The 15,896-nt window shown below is 41.3% G+C and overlaps 1 protein-coding gene across 8 annotated transcripts in view; it reads left to right on the top strand.

The window, feature by feature from the left end:
* The window catches only part of AXIN2 (axin 2), a 115,435-nt gene extending 101,722 nt beyond the window's left edge, over positions 1-13,713 (top strand). For all 8 annotated transcript variants that reach the window (XM_053301112.1, XM_053301113.1, XM_053301111.1 and 5 more), the window contains 2 exons: positions 2,247-2,414; positions 10,822-13,713. In XM_053301112.1, coding sequence (XP_053157087.1) covers positions 2,247-2,414; positions 10,822-10,948 — 295 coding nt within the window. In that variant the 3' untranslated portion in view covers positions 10,949-13,713. The remainder of the gene's footprint in view (positions 1-2,246; positions 2,415-10,821) is intronic.
* Positions 13,714-15,896: the final 2,183 nt, after the last annotated feature.

The following is a 15,896-nucleotide window of genomic DNA, read 5'->3' as shown; positions in this document are numbered from 1 at the left end:
GACAGTTTGGAACTTTCCCATTCACTTCATTGTAGAGGTATGTATAGAGTATTTTTTGTCATTGAAGTGAATGGAGAAGCCCCTGCTTATATGAAGCTCTGTGTACAAATTGGAGCCCCTTGGATCTTTGGATTATGGCACCTATGGATTCTCTCTCTCTCTCTTGGAAAAAATAGATTTTTTTTCCTTCCAAGAAAAAAATTCTTACTTGATTTCTTCTTCTTTTTTTAGAAAGGGAAAAAAATCAAGATTCTCTCTCTGATTGCTGCAGAGGCTTGGAAATAGTGCCTGACATGAAGATGAAAATTACTCAAAGTAGTCCAATTTAAATTAAATGGACACGTTTGGCAATGTCTAATTTGTTCTTTTAAGTTCAGTGAGACTGCTTTGAGTAAATTTCCTCATGTCAGCCACTAGGTGCAATGCTTTCTGGATGTAAGAAATGGAAAGATGCCTGTGTAGGCCATCTCTCTTCTAGGGAGGAATTTACTTCGCTTCCTATCCCAGATCCTTTCTCTTATCCTTACAAAAACAATTGGTGCCATCCTATCCCATGATTATGTCTGTGAGCAGTATCTGGACTAGTACTTCAGCAAACAGAAGACATTCAGCTTGCACAAGGTGGAAGGTGTGAGTTTCTCTGCTTGTCCTTTCCACAGCCTCCATGCCCCTGCAATATGTCTCCGAGGACTGGGGAACATTGTGTGAGTGGAAAGTCTTCTGTTTGCGGATGGATACTGCCCATTATAAGTAAGCTCAATAGGAAATGGAAGAAGTGAGGCGTTGGGGATAGCTAATTGCAAATGACAGCCCAGTCCTTTGCATGTTTACTCAGAAATAACTCTCACAATGAAATGGGTCTTACTCTCAAGTGTGCATAGGATTACAGTCTGAATAGTTTTAATCATGCAAATATTTAATTACACATTTCAAATAACTACAAAATAATTGATGAAATACAATTTGTAATATATGGCCTAGAGCTCAAAATCTAAAGATAGCAGGATTTTAGCTGGCTGGAAAAATTCAGGAGGGTAGCTGTTCACTCAGCCTATCTAGTAGTTCTTTATCAAGAACCAACGAACACTGAAGAGTTCAGCACTCTATTAACAAACAATAACAACATACCTCTTGTAGCTTGACAAAGCTGACAAAGCTTAATCCTTTTCAAAGGTTTCAGGAAAAAAACTAAGAATTTTAAATCTGAGGGCCATAGTGGAAAGCTTACTTAAGGAACATTCTCCATAAAAATCACATGTTGACGTTTTAGTGACTGAGAAGACTTATAGAGTCTTAAGAACCACAGTGCTTAGCTCTGTCATCGAACCAGCACTCTAGCTGACTGTAGCGAGATAAAACCACCCAGGTTCCATGGGTGAGGAAAAAGCCAAAAAGCATCTCAGTCAGGCCTTATTCATATAGCCCAGAGGTTCCCAACAGATGTTGCTAAACTATAACTCCCATAATCCCCAGCTACAATTTATTGTAGCTGGGGATGATGGGAGTTATCGTTCAGCAACATCTGAGGTACCACTAGTTGGGAACCCCTGATTATAGCCCAATGATACAAATGCATCATAAAACATGGACAAAACTAAAGCTGAGCTGGTATCATAGGAACATAAGAAGAGTCTTGCTGGATCTGGCCCAAGGCCTATTTAGTCCAGCATCCTGTTTCCCACAATGGCCAACTGACTTACTATAAGAGGGAGATGGAGGCGTATCCTGCTGTGTGTGGCTGGATTTTCTTAAAGCTGACATAGGGATGAATTGATTTGCCCAAGCTCGTACAGTAAATAAGCACTGGAGAGAGGCTAGGACCAAGATCTTCAAGAACGACAGAGCTTGGGCTCTAAAACAAGTTGCCTTTCAAATAATTTTAGCCTGTAAACTTCAGACCCAAATGTACACAATGGGTAGTCATTCTTGAATGAGATTCAGTGTGGTGATTTGGTTTGTGCATCTATTTCTGAGGTTTAAACCCCACACTATGCTTGTCTTGCTCATTGTTTTTAAGGCCCTGTATGCTATCTATCCACAGATTCTCCATCTTTCAACTAAAAACATTAATCTGGCATAGATCTCTTTGGGGTTCAGCTTAGTAATAGATGAAAGTTTTGTCTTTTATTTTCATTGTCAACTGCTGAAAGTGGTTAGCCGACTATAATTGTGCTCTTGACTGTGGTAGAAATGTTGTCCAAATGCTGAGACATCTGACCTATTTCTCTTCTCTCTCTATGTTTCAGTCACAAAGAACCAAAGAAACTCCCTGTTGTTCATTCCTCTCAACCTAGTGAATTGGTTGTCACTTATTTTTTCTGTGGAGAAGAAATTCCCTATAGGAGGATGTTAAAGACCCAGAGCCTGACACTTGGGCACTTTAAAGAGCAGCTGAGCAAAAAGGGAAATTATAGGTAAGCATCTTTCTGGGTCCCCGCCCCCTTCTTTTTCTTGAGTTTGCAAAGATCATGTACCAAAATAGCAAACAGATATTTCTAAGCATCCTTCCAGCTGGAAAAAACTCACTGTACCCTTTTGAAGGTGGCCGGCAATTACCTCACTATCCCTCTAAGGCTTTCTGTCCTCTTTTTATTTGCCCACCAATGCAGTGGTAGTTAAGAGGTGGCTTGGTTACTCTGACAACCAAGCTAGGCTTCACCTGGTGGGTAGACTGTACAAGGGATTCTCAACGTTGGATCCCCAGATGTTATTGGACTTCAACTCCCATAATCTCCAGCCCTGGGGCCTTTGGTTGTGGATTATGGGAGTTGAAGTCCAATAACATTTGGGGACCCAATGTTGAGAATCCCTGGACTATACAACTATTTCATCTGCACAGCTGCCTTTTACAAGTTGATGTCAACGGTCTTCCTCCAGAATAAGCATTCATTTAAAGTGCTGAGTTAATTTTCCTTGCTATTGCAGCTTTAGAAGTGATCTTTTTTAAACCAGCAATTTGATTTGCTTTGGCCTCAGTTTGGTCTTTGCAGAATGGGAATAATCCGCTGCCAAGTAATCAACTACAAAGGGCTACTACTATTTGCTGGGCTCTTCATGTACATACATGATTCTTACAAGATTACAGCCATGTGTCTTATTTGCAAAAGAGATGGCAGTCTCTAAATTGTGTTCTTTCTTTGATCGATTGATTTCTGCATAGAGCTTTATATATAATTAAGCATTAAGCCAAAGTTCTGTAGTTCCACAGAGGGAGACTAAAGTGGCCTATTTTGTGAAAGGGAAATGGCCTACTATGAATGTTTTTATTCTTGGTGCAGTACTTGTTCAAGCAACCTGATGGCAAACTAGAGAGAGAGACACACACAGGTTTTCAGTGTCTTCAAAGTACTAGATGCTAGATAGAACAGTCTGTTCTACCAAATCAAAATCTAGCATCTAGTGAAGACCTGAAATCCTGAAGGCAGCTTTGGACAGTCATAGAAACAAAAGGACATGCAGCCTGGTTTACTTGCATTTCATCTCTGTATGCTTGCAGTGTAATATCTGAAGTGCAAACTTATCCACCTCCCTCATAGTGAGATATGTGCTTTACTTGTGCATTTCACCACCAAATGCCCAAATATCTACTTCTCATATTAACTTAACCAGGGTGTGAATATCTCTAGCCCTCATGATACTAATAGATTAGGAACATAGATTAGGAACATAGGAAGCTGTCTTCTATCAGGTCAGACCATTGATCCATCTAGCTCAGTATTGTCTGGCAGCAAATTCTCCTAGGTTGCAGGCAGAAGTATCTCTCAGCCCTGTCTTGGAGATGCCAGGGAGGGAACTTGGAACCTTCTGCATGCAAACATGCAAATGCTCTTCTCAGAGTGGTCCCTTCCTCTAAGTGAAACACCATACTCACATGTTGTATGTGCTCACATGTAGTCTCCCATTCAAATGCAAACCAAGCCCTGCTTAGCAAAGGGGAGAATTCATACTTGTTGCCACAAGATCAGCTCTCTTCCGTAAAGAGAAGTGTATGATCATCAGTGGAAGGTCAAAAACCAGAAAGAAGAGAGTGGGACTTCATTCCGTAGTACTACTGTCTAATGAATCCCATAGCTACTATTTTCTGCCTTTTTTCCCTACTCTTACTCCCAACCTTTATACCCTTTTCTTTTTCCATTGCTCTTTGGCACCCAAATCTTGCCAGAGTTTCTTAATTCTGCGGGGAGAAAGGTTCTGGGAAACAGAACAAATTACACAAGCGTTGATTGGTTTGTGTGATTTACACTCAACATTGAATGTGATATTCTTTGGCTTAGATCTTGAGATTGCTTGGCATGGTTATGTTCCACCCCAAGCTTTGCCACTGGAGGTCACGTTGACTTGACTGAGGCAATGAAGCTTCAAAGTATTGTAGGTTTCCCCTGATTTTTGAAGTGTTTCCTGTACTATAAGCCCCATTGATTAAGGATCAGTGTCTTAAGACCAATTCAAATGTTATCAGAGTGGCATGGTGGGAAATTAGACTTACCCCTTTTTGTGTAGTTAATAGGTTGTATGAAGCAATATCCATGTGGTTTGGATTGTCAGTGAATCTTCCCTCCCACAGTCCCTAAATGAAGGATTTCCCTCTCATGGCTAGAATAAGCCTCAACCATGTGGACTATGTCATACAAGTGGCTAAAGATACTGAAATATGCCACCTCAATGTAGAACCAGTCTAGAATATTATTTTGTGAGTGTAATGGCTGCCATCTAGTCACACAGAAACTTTAACTGGGCATTTCCAGAACTAAAAATACTCTACTGGTGGGACTGAGTGTATGACATGTATACTTCTGAACATAACCGTCACACGTCACCTTATGCAGATGAGGCACAATCTATGCACAGCATAGATGCATGAGGGGACTAGGACTATACATGCAAGTCACCATTCCACTGTGATATTGGATCCATTAATGTCTGACAGACCTAATTCTGTCCTCTCAATTGCGTGTAGGCTGTAAATAAATTGTGTCTGAGTAGAAAGACACAATCTGCAGTTCAAGTAGAGGATAGGGGAGAACACCACACCTACATGTTTTCTACATTACATTTGTTAACTTTTTCTGTGACTTCTTCAAGTGAAATATAGCAATAGCAATAGCAATAGCACTTACATTTATATACCGCTCTATAGCCGAAGCTCTCTAAGCGGTTTACAATGATTTAGCATATTGCCCCCCAACATTCTGGGTACTCATTTTACCGACCTCGGAAGGATGGAAGGCTGAGTCAACCTTGAGTCAACCTAATATAGTGGATTAATCAGCATCCAAGCTTGACAACCCAGTCTCCATAAGAAGATACTAGTATTTTCTAGCTCAAGGTTTCACATGCCTTATCTAAAATGTTTTATAATCAATTTGCCCCATGCAGCAACTTGCAGTACCAATCACATATCGACAGAAACTCACGTTGCCTTATGTCCACCATGTGACATTCACTGTCATGAGCAGAAGGGAGAAGCTGCTTTGAAAATGTGTGTTAGACACACCTCCAGGAACCTCTGTGTATTGTGGCTTTTGGGTATATCTTGGGGATAGGCATGTCCCTCTCCTCTGCACCTTACAGTGGCCACTGAGGAGATGCGTGATCGTCTTTCCCATAAAAACATGCAGGACCTCAGGGTGCCCCCAAGAATGCTCAGTTGTGCTATTGTAATTCCTCTGATTCAGAAACACTCTCCAGGAGCATTTCCAGATGAGACTTTTAGCTTGCTTCTCCTCCAGAAGGGAGGGTGTGCTGCATCCACATATCGGCCAGATTTACCCTGAAGTCCCTGCAAGTTACCAGGCAGCACTTCACAGACGATTCGCATTTTTCATTGCACATTAGAGCCTAGCCCAATTTATGTCCTGGGTAAAAAAAAAAAAAAATCTACTTTTTGCTTCGGTTATTTTGGGCAAATTCAAACCCGTGGTAAAACCTGCTGTCTGGAGATTTTCTAGGTGCTATCGCTTCTTGGGCCCTGACATACTTTAACTATTATTAGAAGTTTTTAAAGTGACTGATTAAGATGAATTTTTGTTTGTTTTGGCTTTGATACGTTTCCTCTTGCACCCTAGTTAAGAGATAATTCAAAAGTGTACTGAAGGAACTTGGGCCCAAGACCAGAGCTTTTTTTATTTTGTACAGACACAAGGTGAAACTAATTATCCAAATGTGTTGCTCCCCCAGGGAATCATTTTGATCTAGGCTTTGATTTTTTTTTTTTAATTATTTTTATTTTGGCTGGACTTAGAGTGAAACTGCAGGTGACCTTCAGGGAAGAGGGCCATACAGCCTAAAGTAGCAGGGATTGCTTAGGGAAGGACTGGCTGGTTGCTCTCGTCACATCTGGCATTGATTTTGTTCTAAGGCACACTTAATAAGCATGTCTTTGAAGCCTTTGCCTTTCATTTTAATACACAAAGACGTGCATAAATGGTTGACACTCCACATTCTTTATTGAATGAGTCAGTTTGCAACATGGGTACCTCAGGTTTCTCTCAGTGAGACAGTGCTGTCCAGCATGAATTTGGGACGGACATGTGCTTTTCAAAAATGTATTATTATGATTTAATATGGTTGGTGTTTGCTTTTCCTCTCCCTCTCTATACACATGTGTGTGTAGTGGTATTGCCTCCACAAAGGGGGGCAAAAATTGCATTGTTCGGGCATTTTACCATTGGGTACAGTATACTGGGCAGAGGGGGACAAGAGTGCAGTGGCTAGCCCAGCCCTCCGCACCAATAATTCCTTTCTGTGGGCTCAGTACTTGTTGTTTTAGGAGGGCAGCACTGAACCCAATTCTACTTCCTCTGCATAATTTGCCATTTATGGACACTGCAGACTTAAAGTTCTAAATCAAATGGGGAGAATGTCTCTAGATGAAGGAAGCTCTCTGAAGCTAGGGGTGTGGGGCGTGGCTAAGGAATGCAGTGTGGCAGGGCCAGCCAGTATGATCCCCCCTCCCCCTCCTCTTGGATACGCTGTGCAGTACTGAGTTGTAGAAAGCCTGAATCTGGCTAGGTGCCAGATATTTAAGAAGTTTTAAAAAGGAGGACAGGTGGGAGGAGAGGGGGCAAGAAAGAAAGCAAAACTTGTCACAGAAAGAAAATGTTTGAATAGAAAGCCTACGTCTAAGAGCAAATAAGGACCTCCTGGTGTGTTTTAAGAGGCTGTGGGGAAAATATATTGGTGTGCAGCCCCTCCCAACCCCTTCTTATTTGCTCTTCTCTGTGTGAAATAAGGTTATGGTTATAGAAAAGGTCATAGTGTTTGGAGATCCCACCCACCCCCAAGAAAATAAAATCTGTGTTCAAACAAGGAATTTTGTAAACACTGCCAGAGTAAGATCAACAGGGACGTTCTTGCTACAGCTGTTTATTCTTTCAGAAAGGAGGAGATAAAACAGAATGGGAGAGTCCCTCTGTGCTTCATTTAAGGTTTCCCTGGTTTATCCCTCTTGGACTATATAGTTTGAGGGATTCTAGGAGGAAGTTTCATTGTACTTTGGTTTTGGGTCAGCAAATGGGGGCTGGGCAGTGGGAGAAGCTTGGCCTGACTTGAAGCAAGTGGTTTACCTGGAAGTGACAAAAAGGGCTATGACTAAACAATTTTCCCTTTGTAACTTGATTAAAGGAGTCATCTTGTTATCTCTCTAATCAAAGTCAGATAACTAAAACCTCTTGTTGGTATGTTCAGAGGTCTTAAATATCAAGGCAAAACTGGCACTTATTATTCAGCCGAAGAGAGTGCCTTTTTAAAAAGTAGATATTCAGCTTTTTGGGGGTCCCTCAGCAATCCTTTAAATATATCTTGCTTTTAAAAACTTGGAGATGTGTAGGTTCTGTGTTTTTCTTTTTCTTTTTATGCTGTCCGGTAAGAATAGTTTCTGACTAGTGACTGGATGGTAAAAGGGCTTCTTGGAGAGAGGGAGAGATCAGCCTGGGTGCTAGGAGGGTGTGTGTGTGTGTGTGTGTGGTAGCAGACGAGCAGGCTCCCTAAATGCTAACCCTCTGAATGGAAGGCCTTCATTTTGTGCATATGCAATTAAGCAGCCTGAGAAGGAAGAATGCTGGAAGGGGGATAAAAGGAACCTTTAATCAAGAAGCTGAACGGTCTAATTCAGGATAATAGAGGGGTCCTTACTGTTTGACACAAGAGGGGAAGGGGCGCTTTTTTGTCTGCGTGAGCATTGGCTTCGTGATCTAACGGTCCAAAGCCAAAGAAAGGGAAAGCGGGACACTGCTGCTTGACCTTTCTGTGTCAAATATTGCAATCCAAGCCAAGGTTGCTCATTATGTAGGGGCCACTAGGAAATATCTGAGAATGAATGCAGCCGTTTCTGTCATTTTGAAAGTGGATGTTCTGTGTTAGAACATGTCTGCAGTTTGGATTTTTTGCCATCAAAAAGGAAACATTCCCAGTTTTGCAATGTGTAACTTTCTTTTTCTTTGAAACACACTTTCATAAAAGTTCCTAAATAGTAGGAGTGGTGCTCCAAGGCTTAGTCATGAGACTAGATCAGAAATGGTGGGTTTTGATTTAAATTTTTAATCCGATGTTTGGAAAGAGAGAATGCCTTGCCGCTGCCAATATTTATGATTGGCTAAAAGAACTCTCCTGGAGACCTCCCTTTCTCTCTTGTGCAGGCTTTAAATTTTTTTACTACTGTGAAGTGGTACATCCAAATTGCTTGCTCACTTTTTTCATGTTTCCAAGAGTTTTCTCTTTAGTTGCTGTACATCTGGCAGACCTTGCATATGTATATCCTCAGTGAAATAGTGGTCACAGGCAACGGAGTCATTTTTGAGCCTTGTAGATTTATTTTGGTACTGTATGGGGAAGGGGATTCACTGCTGTAGGACCCAGGGGCATAGGAAGCTCACGGTGGCCAGGGAACAAGGTCCTGCTGGCAGCCCCCACCCCACTACAAATTGGTATGCATGCTAACCACACACCTGTGTCAACATCAGACACAGGGGGCATGGCCAGTATCAGGAGTGGGGCCACTCAACCCCATACCTGATTCTCCCAAGGCAGCACTTTGTTTAAGCACTGGCCTCAGCCAGCACTTGAACAAAACACTGACAGGGGAGAATAGGGAGTGAGGCTGAGTGGCCCTGCTCCTGATACTGGCCATGCCCCCTGCATCTGATGTTGATGTAGGGGTGTGTGGCTAGTACCAGGAAGAGGGACTGCTTGGACCTTCTTCCAATCCTCCCCGGTCAGTGCTTCATTGAAGCACTGATTGGTTGGGGGTTTCTTTCTATGCCTCACTGAGAGCAAGGCAGGGGGGAAAGCCTGTAATCTCATTATAAACTACACTTATGTCCCTAAGAGGCAGAGTTGCCTCCCATCCTGAGGTATTATAGCAGGTTGAGTATGCTGACCACTCATATTGTGCATCTGTTTGTTTAAATAATGTGTCTGTCTTAAAAGCTCCATTGCCAGACTGAGGTTGAGAAGGGTAGCAGTTTGGGTTTTCATTTTAAACATGGTTACTGGCCAGATAATAACCCTAATTAAAGGTAACTCAATTAGCTTCTAGGAAGACATGGACTTCTTGGTGCTTTCCAGTCCAGCCTTTGTAGATCTTGTGATTGGACCATAGGCTAATGTTTTGAGTCACATACCTTTCCTGTCAGCACAGCTTCCTCAAGACACCTTGTGTTCATTGCCCATACTGTGGTCCAATCACATTATAGTTGCTCTCTCTGTGAAGCCATAGTTGTTAGTGTTTCCCTCTAGGAGACTATGCAAGTTGCCTGCCATGTCAGATAAATTCTGCTAGTCAGAAGACAGAGCACATCACTAGCGTGCTGTCAAAAGGAGCCTCCCTATGGTGACTGATCCTTGGATGTAACTTACAGAAGTACTTACCTTGTGGGTCTCCACCATCACATTATGAGTCTTGACCCACACCACTTCAGCATAAGCCAGGAACATGGAATGAGGCCATAGAGATTTGTCGTGTGATGGTGGATATTTATATGGTAATTACAACCAAGTTACAACCAAGACTGGTGATCATTCACCACACACAGACCCTTTTCAGTGGCATCTCCAGGGTAGCTGTAATATTTGTTTTGAGGTGGATGAACATGAATAATTATCGATATGGAGCCATAGCTCAGTAGTAGAACACACACTTTGAATGCAGAAGGGTACCAGGTTCAATCTCCGGTTTCTCCAGGCAGAGCTTAGAATGTCTGGAATCTTGAAGAACTACTGCCAGTCAGTGGAGGCAATGCTGAGCTGGCTGGAGCTGCCCTCTGTATATTCAACTAAGATGGTCGGGCCATCATAAGCTCTAGTGAGTCCCTTTGGGGGTATTGACTGTTATATTATCCTGATGTGTCACAGGCAGGTAGCATTAATTCCTGAAAAGCAAGAACTAGTCTGTGGTAAGTTGATCAGAGGATGTGGTAATGGCTGCTGACTTAAATTGCCATTACTAAATCCTTCTAAGAGGATTAGTCAGAGGCATGCAGCAATGGCTGTTAGGGATGTGGAACATTCAGTAGTAGTAGGCAACTGAATTCCAGTTGCTGAGGGGCAACAGTGAGGAAAGACCATTGCCTTCACACTCTGCTTATGGCATTCCCAGAAACATCTGGCTGGCCATTGAGGAAACAGGATACGTGGGCCTTTGGTCTGATTTGGCAGTGTTATTCTTATGTTCTTGGAAACAAGAAAAGGTTGAGGAAAGGGGGTTCCCTTTGGGAGCTCCAGATGTAGAATGTTGGACATATGTGCTGTAGAGCTTTAATGTAATACTAATTCCAAAGAGTAGGCTCACATTTATTTAACGTCTGTTGATCTTATTGATTCTAGGTATTACTTCAAAAAGGCAAGTGATGAATTTGACTGTGGTGCAGTTTTTGAAGAAATCTGGGAGGATGGTGCCATTCTGCCCATGTACGAAGGAAGGATCCTTGGAAAAGTTGAGAGGATTGACTGACTGACTGGCTGGCACTGTCTACTGTGTGTGTGTGTGCGTGTTTAAAGAAACATAAGCTAAAAATGCTGGCATTTGGAGACAACCACCAAACAAAGCTCTTGAAGGAAGGACTGAACCAATGAAGAAAAAGCAACAAAAATAAATTGAGATCTATGAAGACTTTGCCAAATCAGCCTTAGCAATTTAAAACAAAAAAGGTGTTTGTTTGAGCTGGGTACCGAGATGTTAAAAACCCTGAACTATTTATTAAAAATATAACCACTCTGGGTTATTGAAGATGCAGACCATGTTTTGAAAGACTTCCATACATAATATATGGCTTCCTGGGGATCCCAAACCTATGGACGAAGAGAAAACTGTGTACAGCTTCCCTTACAGTAATCCTTATTGATATTTATTGAACAGTCTGTTTTCCCCCCCTTAAGTCCAGTTTATGGACATGCTGCTTTAAACAATGGAGAAAAAGAGGGGATGTGATGTAGAGAAAAGGGGTGGTTTTATATTTTATTTTTTACATTGTTTCCACTGTCTAAATAACTAGAATTGTGTCTTCTATTAAAACAAAAGTGCATTCATTCCTGCCATGTTTGAAAACTAACTGGAATTGTCTTTGTTCACCATTTGTCCAGTTTTTTTATTTGTTGGAAAAAAGAGAGAATGAATGGATATTGTCCTACACGTTTATTCCTTTAGAGAGGGATGCATTTGAATCAATGTTGCTTTGTGCAGATGTAACCTTCTCAATTTCTTAACAATGGTTATGAGTTTGGGAGCACCCCATGGGTTTGCACACTTTCCCCTTTGCTCCTCCGTGTGTGTGTGTGTGTGTGTGTGTAACCATAGTGCAGTGTTATGTCTGCACCAGTGTTAATAGTAACCATGTTTATTTTAACATTTTGCAAACTTGCTTCTAAATATGGTTGCAAAGTCTGTTTTGAAGCATATCATGCCTAGTGTTAACACTGATTCAGATGTAATGCTGGTTAACTTTGAAAAGCGAGGGCAGGGGGAAATGCATGTGCAGGATTGCAAAGGGAAAGGAGCACATGAGCCCACAGGCACTCCTTACCATTATTAAGGAGATTAGGAATGTTGCATGCACGCCAGACCTAACAACATCATGGGTTAAATAATAATGTAAGGGTCTTGTACAATTTCTCTGGTGAGAAATAGACATCTGTATTTGTGCTTCTTGTCAGTTACATGCATTGTGTCCAGTGCCTGCCTTTAGATAGGCAGTCTGTAGCAAGTCTCATTCAAGCATAGAATTGATAAGGACCCAGTGGATCAGATAGTTCAGCTTTCTGACAGGTGCCAGTTCTAAGCAGTGGGAAAGTGGTACAAGAAACCATCCAGTGCACACTGACAATTATTTTATTCATTTTTTTAAAAAAAATCCATTTTAAAAAAATGATTTTTTAAAAAAATGCACAGAGTACCATGGGCAGTTATGCACCCACCCACGTTGCTGTGGGCATCTAAAACAGCACTGACACTGTTGTGCAAGAGTGCTCTGTGCAATGGCTGTAGTGTTGCGAAAGCACAATTTGATTGTGCAGTTTTATGTATTAGCACAAGAGCACCCTTGCACAACAGCACCAGCGCTGTTTTAGACACCCATAGCAGCAGCGCAGCTGGTGCAGACCCACCTGCGATATGCAGCACATCATGTCAGCCACTGATGATCTTCACCAAAATCAACTATACTGCTTTCTTATTATTAAAGAAAAGAAAAAAAGTCATTCTTTCAGTCATGGCACTTTTTGTATTACAATTGTAATTTGTAAGCCAAATTGTGAAAATATATGTGGAAGGATGCCTATCCTAGCTGTAATGCTTTGAGTGAATGATAGTTACTAGTTGGTGCCCTGTATAACCTTGAACATCTTGCTCCAACGATCTCAGTGAAATTCTCACTCACTTCAAGAGTTTCCCTACAAATGTTCCACTGAGTTCCATAAGAGTGAATATCATTTTGGGAGCACACTCCCTAGGGCTGTTACCATTCTGATCATCAAAAAGAATTCATAGAATCAGACAACACAGTCTGTGAGATCTCAGCTTTCCAGCATGTCTGGGCAAGTGAGACATTTTAGCCCTTTGTCAGCAGTGATGATGCAGTGGCTGCCTTCTGGGGCTGCATTTGGAACAGCTTTTGCCTCTGTTTCCCAATCTGCTGAAGCAGAAATGCTCATTGACTGAATTACGGAAAAGGTGCATGGAATACATTTTGTTGTGCTATAAAACATCATACAAGTTCCCTAGTGGGACTGCACCATGTTTGTGTGTATTGGGACAAAATAACCCCACTCCCCAAAAGACATTTTATTTCTACATTTTGAGTTTTAATTGGTGTATTTTATGCTTTCCTCTTTTCTTTTCTTTTTGGCATAATACGTCTGTATATAGTGTAGAAAAATGTGGTGGAAAGAAAAAACCTATTAATACACTATCTCTAGTGTGTGTTTTTTTAAAAAACACTTCAATCAGTACAGTACCTGTGCCTCCATGGTGTTACTATACCATGTTTCGCCCTGTGTTCAGGGTCCAAGTTCTCCCTTGTTGTTTAAGGGGTTTATGTATAAATATATTTTATGCCTTTTTACTACAAGTCTTCTACTTATGACTTTTGCCATGACATTTGTTCTACTTATACTGTAAATTATGCATTATAAAGAGTTTCATTTAAAGAAAAATTACTTGGTACAATAATTATTGTAATTAAGAGATGTAGCCTTTATTAAAATTTTATATTTTTCAAATTAATATAATTATTTTTTGTTGTTTTTAAATCTGAGAGTCCTTTTGCATGATGAAGCCGTTTTCCTTAAGGTCCAAAAACGTTTCCCTAGGAGCTCCATGCATTTTTGGATATACCTTGGATGGGGGTGGGGGATCATGACTTCTATGTGCAAAACAGGCAGAAAGAAAAAACACAAGGACTTGAGTTAACTTGTTTGTGATATAGGAAGATGCTGAAAGGCATCATTTCATATTGTGCAGGAGATGTTAATGGTAAACCCCTCCTGTATTCTACCAAGGAAAACCACAGGGCTCTGTGTACACCGACCCGACAGCACAACTTTTCCTTTTATAGCTCCCCAGGGATAAAGGAACCTGGGAGTAAAGCAAAATATAGACAGTGTTGCAAGTTTAAACATTTATAGTTGAGCAATTCGTTATTTCCAAGGTAGAAAGCCAAATAGTTTAACAATGGAGCGCCATTTATCCCTAAGGACCCGTCATTAATACCAGATAGTATGATGTGGGATATTAATGTTTTACTTAGCTGGAGATACGCAAATAAGCAGGATGATCAAGGCCTTGCAATACATATGCATTAGATGGGATTATGTTTCATTTCACCTTTAGTCTGAGAAGAGTGCCTCTGAACATATGCAGGGTGGCATTTCCTCACTGCTAAGTGCTTAATATTGATTTGTCTATGTAATAGCTAACAAGAGGCAGGGTAATTAAATATCCACAGTTGGAACTTCTATATCTGGAATCCTGAAGTCGACCTCTTGGGACAAGGAACACTGTTTTGAGCAGACTTGAGCCCCAGCAAATTAAATCACATCAGATATATCAGGTAATTGTGAAGCCAAAAATAACTGGTTCCTACAGGACTGGATGAAATAAACTAGTATCACGTCTCTTGAAAGGCTACCAGGGCAAGACTTTCTATGCAAGTCTTTACACTGAATGGTAGTAACAATGGCTTGGAGCATTCACACATACCCCTATACAAGGATTAAAACCTTATTGAAATGAACAGGGCATGCTCTCTCCAGAGAATCCAGCAGATATTCAATCCCCCTTTCCCTCACTCCCTCTCTCAGTGAGATACTAATAATCTACATAACCACAAAACTGGTGCATACACAAGAATATATTGAAGTGATGTCTCTCTAAAAAAGTCTACCTCAGTCACAGTTGAAAGGTATAACGCTTCTGAAGTCTGGAGTTCTCAAAACACATAGTGATAAGATATAGAGAACCACAGCCTGGGATAGGCTCTTGCCTTGCTAAGTTGCCCGTTCTTGCCAGAAGTGGGTATAGACATATGTCATATATTCTCTGGAGAGAGCATGAACCATTCATTTCAACAAAGCTTTAATCATATGTATGTGTGAATGCTCCAAACCTTTGTTACTACCATTTGGTGTAAAGATTTGCATAGAAAACTTGCATTCAGATACAATATTTGCTCTACTACCTGTGCTATGATGCAGGAATTTAATTTTTGCTTGATCATATCTCTTTAGATTACATTTTACCCCTGGTGGAAATATCTGTTTCACTGGTTCATAGAAGGATATGAATCTTTCGTAGGTGATTGTCCCCAAAGACTTCTGTCCTGGGACGACCAGGCATGGCAATGCCCATTAGACCATTTGTTAGAAAATGATGCTTCCTTTTTGTGATCCAAACATGACATCTATTACTTCCCTCCTCATCCCTCTCCCCATTAGGGGTGTACAGAACCAGTTAGATTTCAACCAGCCCAGTTTGTCTGGTTTGAACTCAAAACAAACCGGCCTAAAAGAAAAGCCCAGTTTGTCTGGTTTGAACTCGAAACAAACCGGCCTAAAAAAAAAGGTGCTGGTCTGAGTTTGAGCTGAACCAGGCCCTGTCCATTACACATTGGTTCAACCTGGTTTGATGGTTCAAGGCGTGATGCTTGCAAAGGGGAATTTGGTGAGGATTCCCTTCACATGCATAGCTTCTCAAACCAGATCGAACCAGTTTGAACCAGTTTGATTGAATGGACTAGACCGCCGGCCAGTTTGACTGAACCAGTTCACAGACCAATGTTGAAGTTTGAATTCAAATTGAACTGCCGAAAATGGTTCTGTGTGCACCCCTGCTCCCCATTCTGCTCTAATCCAGGTGCATCTGGAATTATTTTGCATGTGAGAGAATACTCCATTCCTAACATCAGAAA

Source organism: Hemicordylus capensis, chromosome 2 (assembly GCF_027244095.1).
Source record: "Hemicordylus capensis ecotype Gifberg chromosome 2, rHemCap1.1.pri, whole genome shotgun sequence".
Taxonomy (NCBI): domain Eukaryota; kingdom Metazoa; phylum Chordata; class Lepidosauria; order Squamata; family Cordylidae; genus Hemicordylus; species Hemicordylus capensis.
The sequence above is the reverse complement of the archived record's forward strand: the minus strand, read 5'-3'. Positions and strand labels throughout refer to the sequence as shown.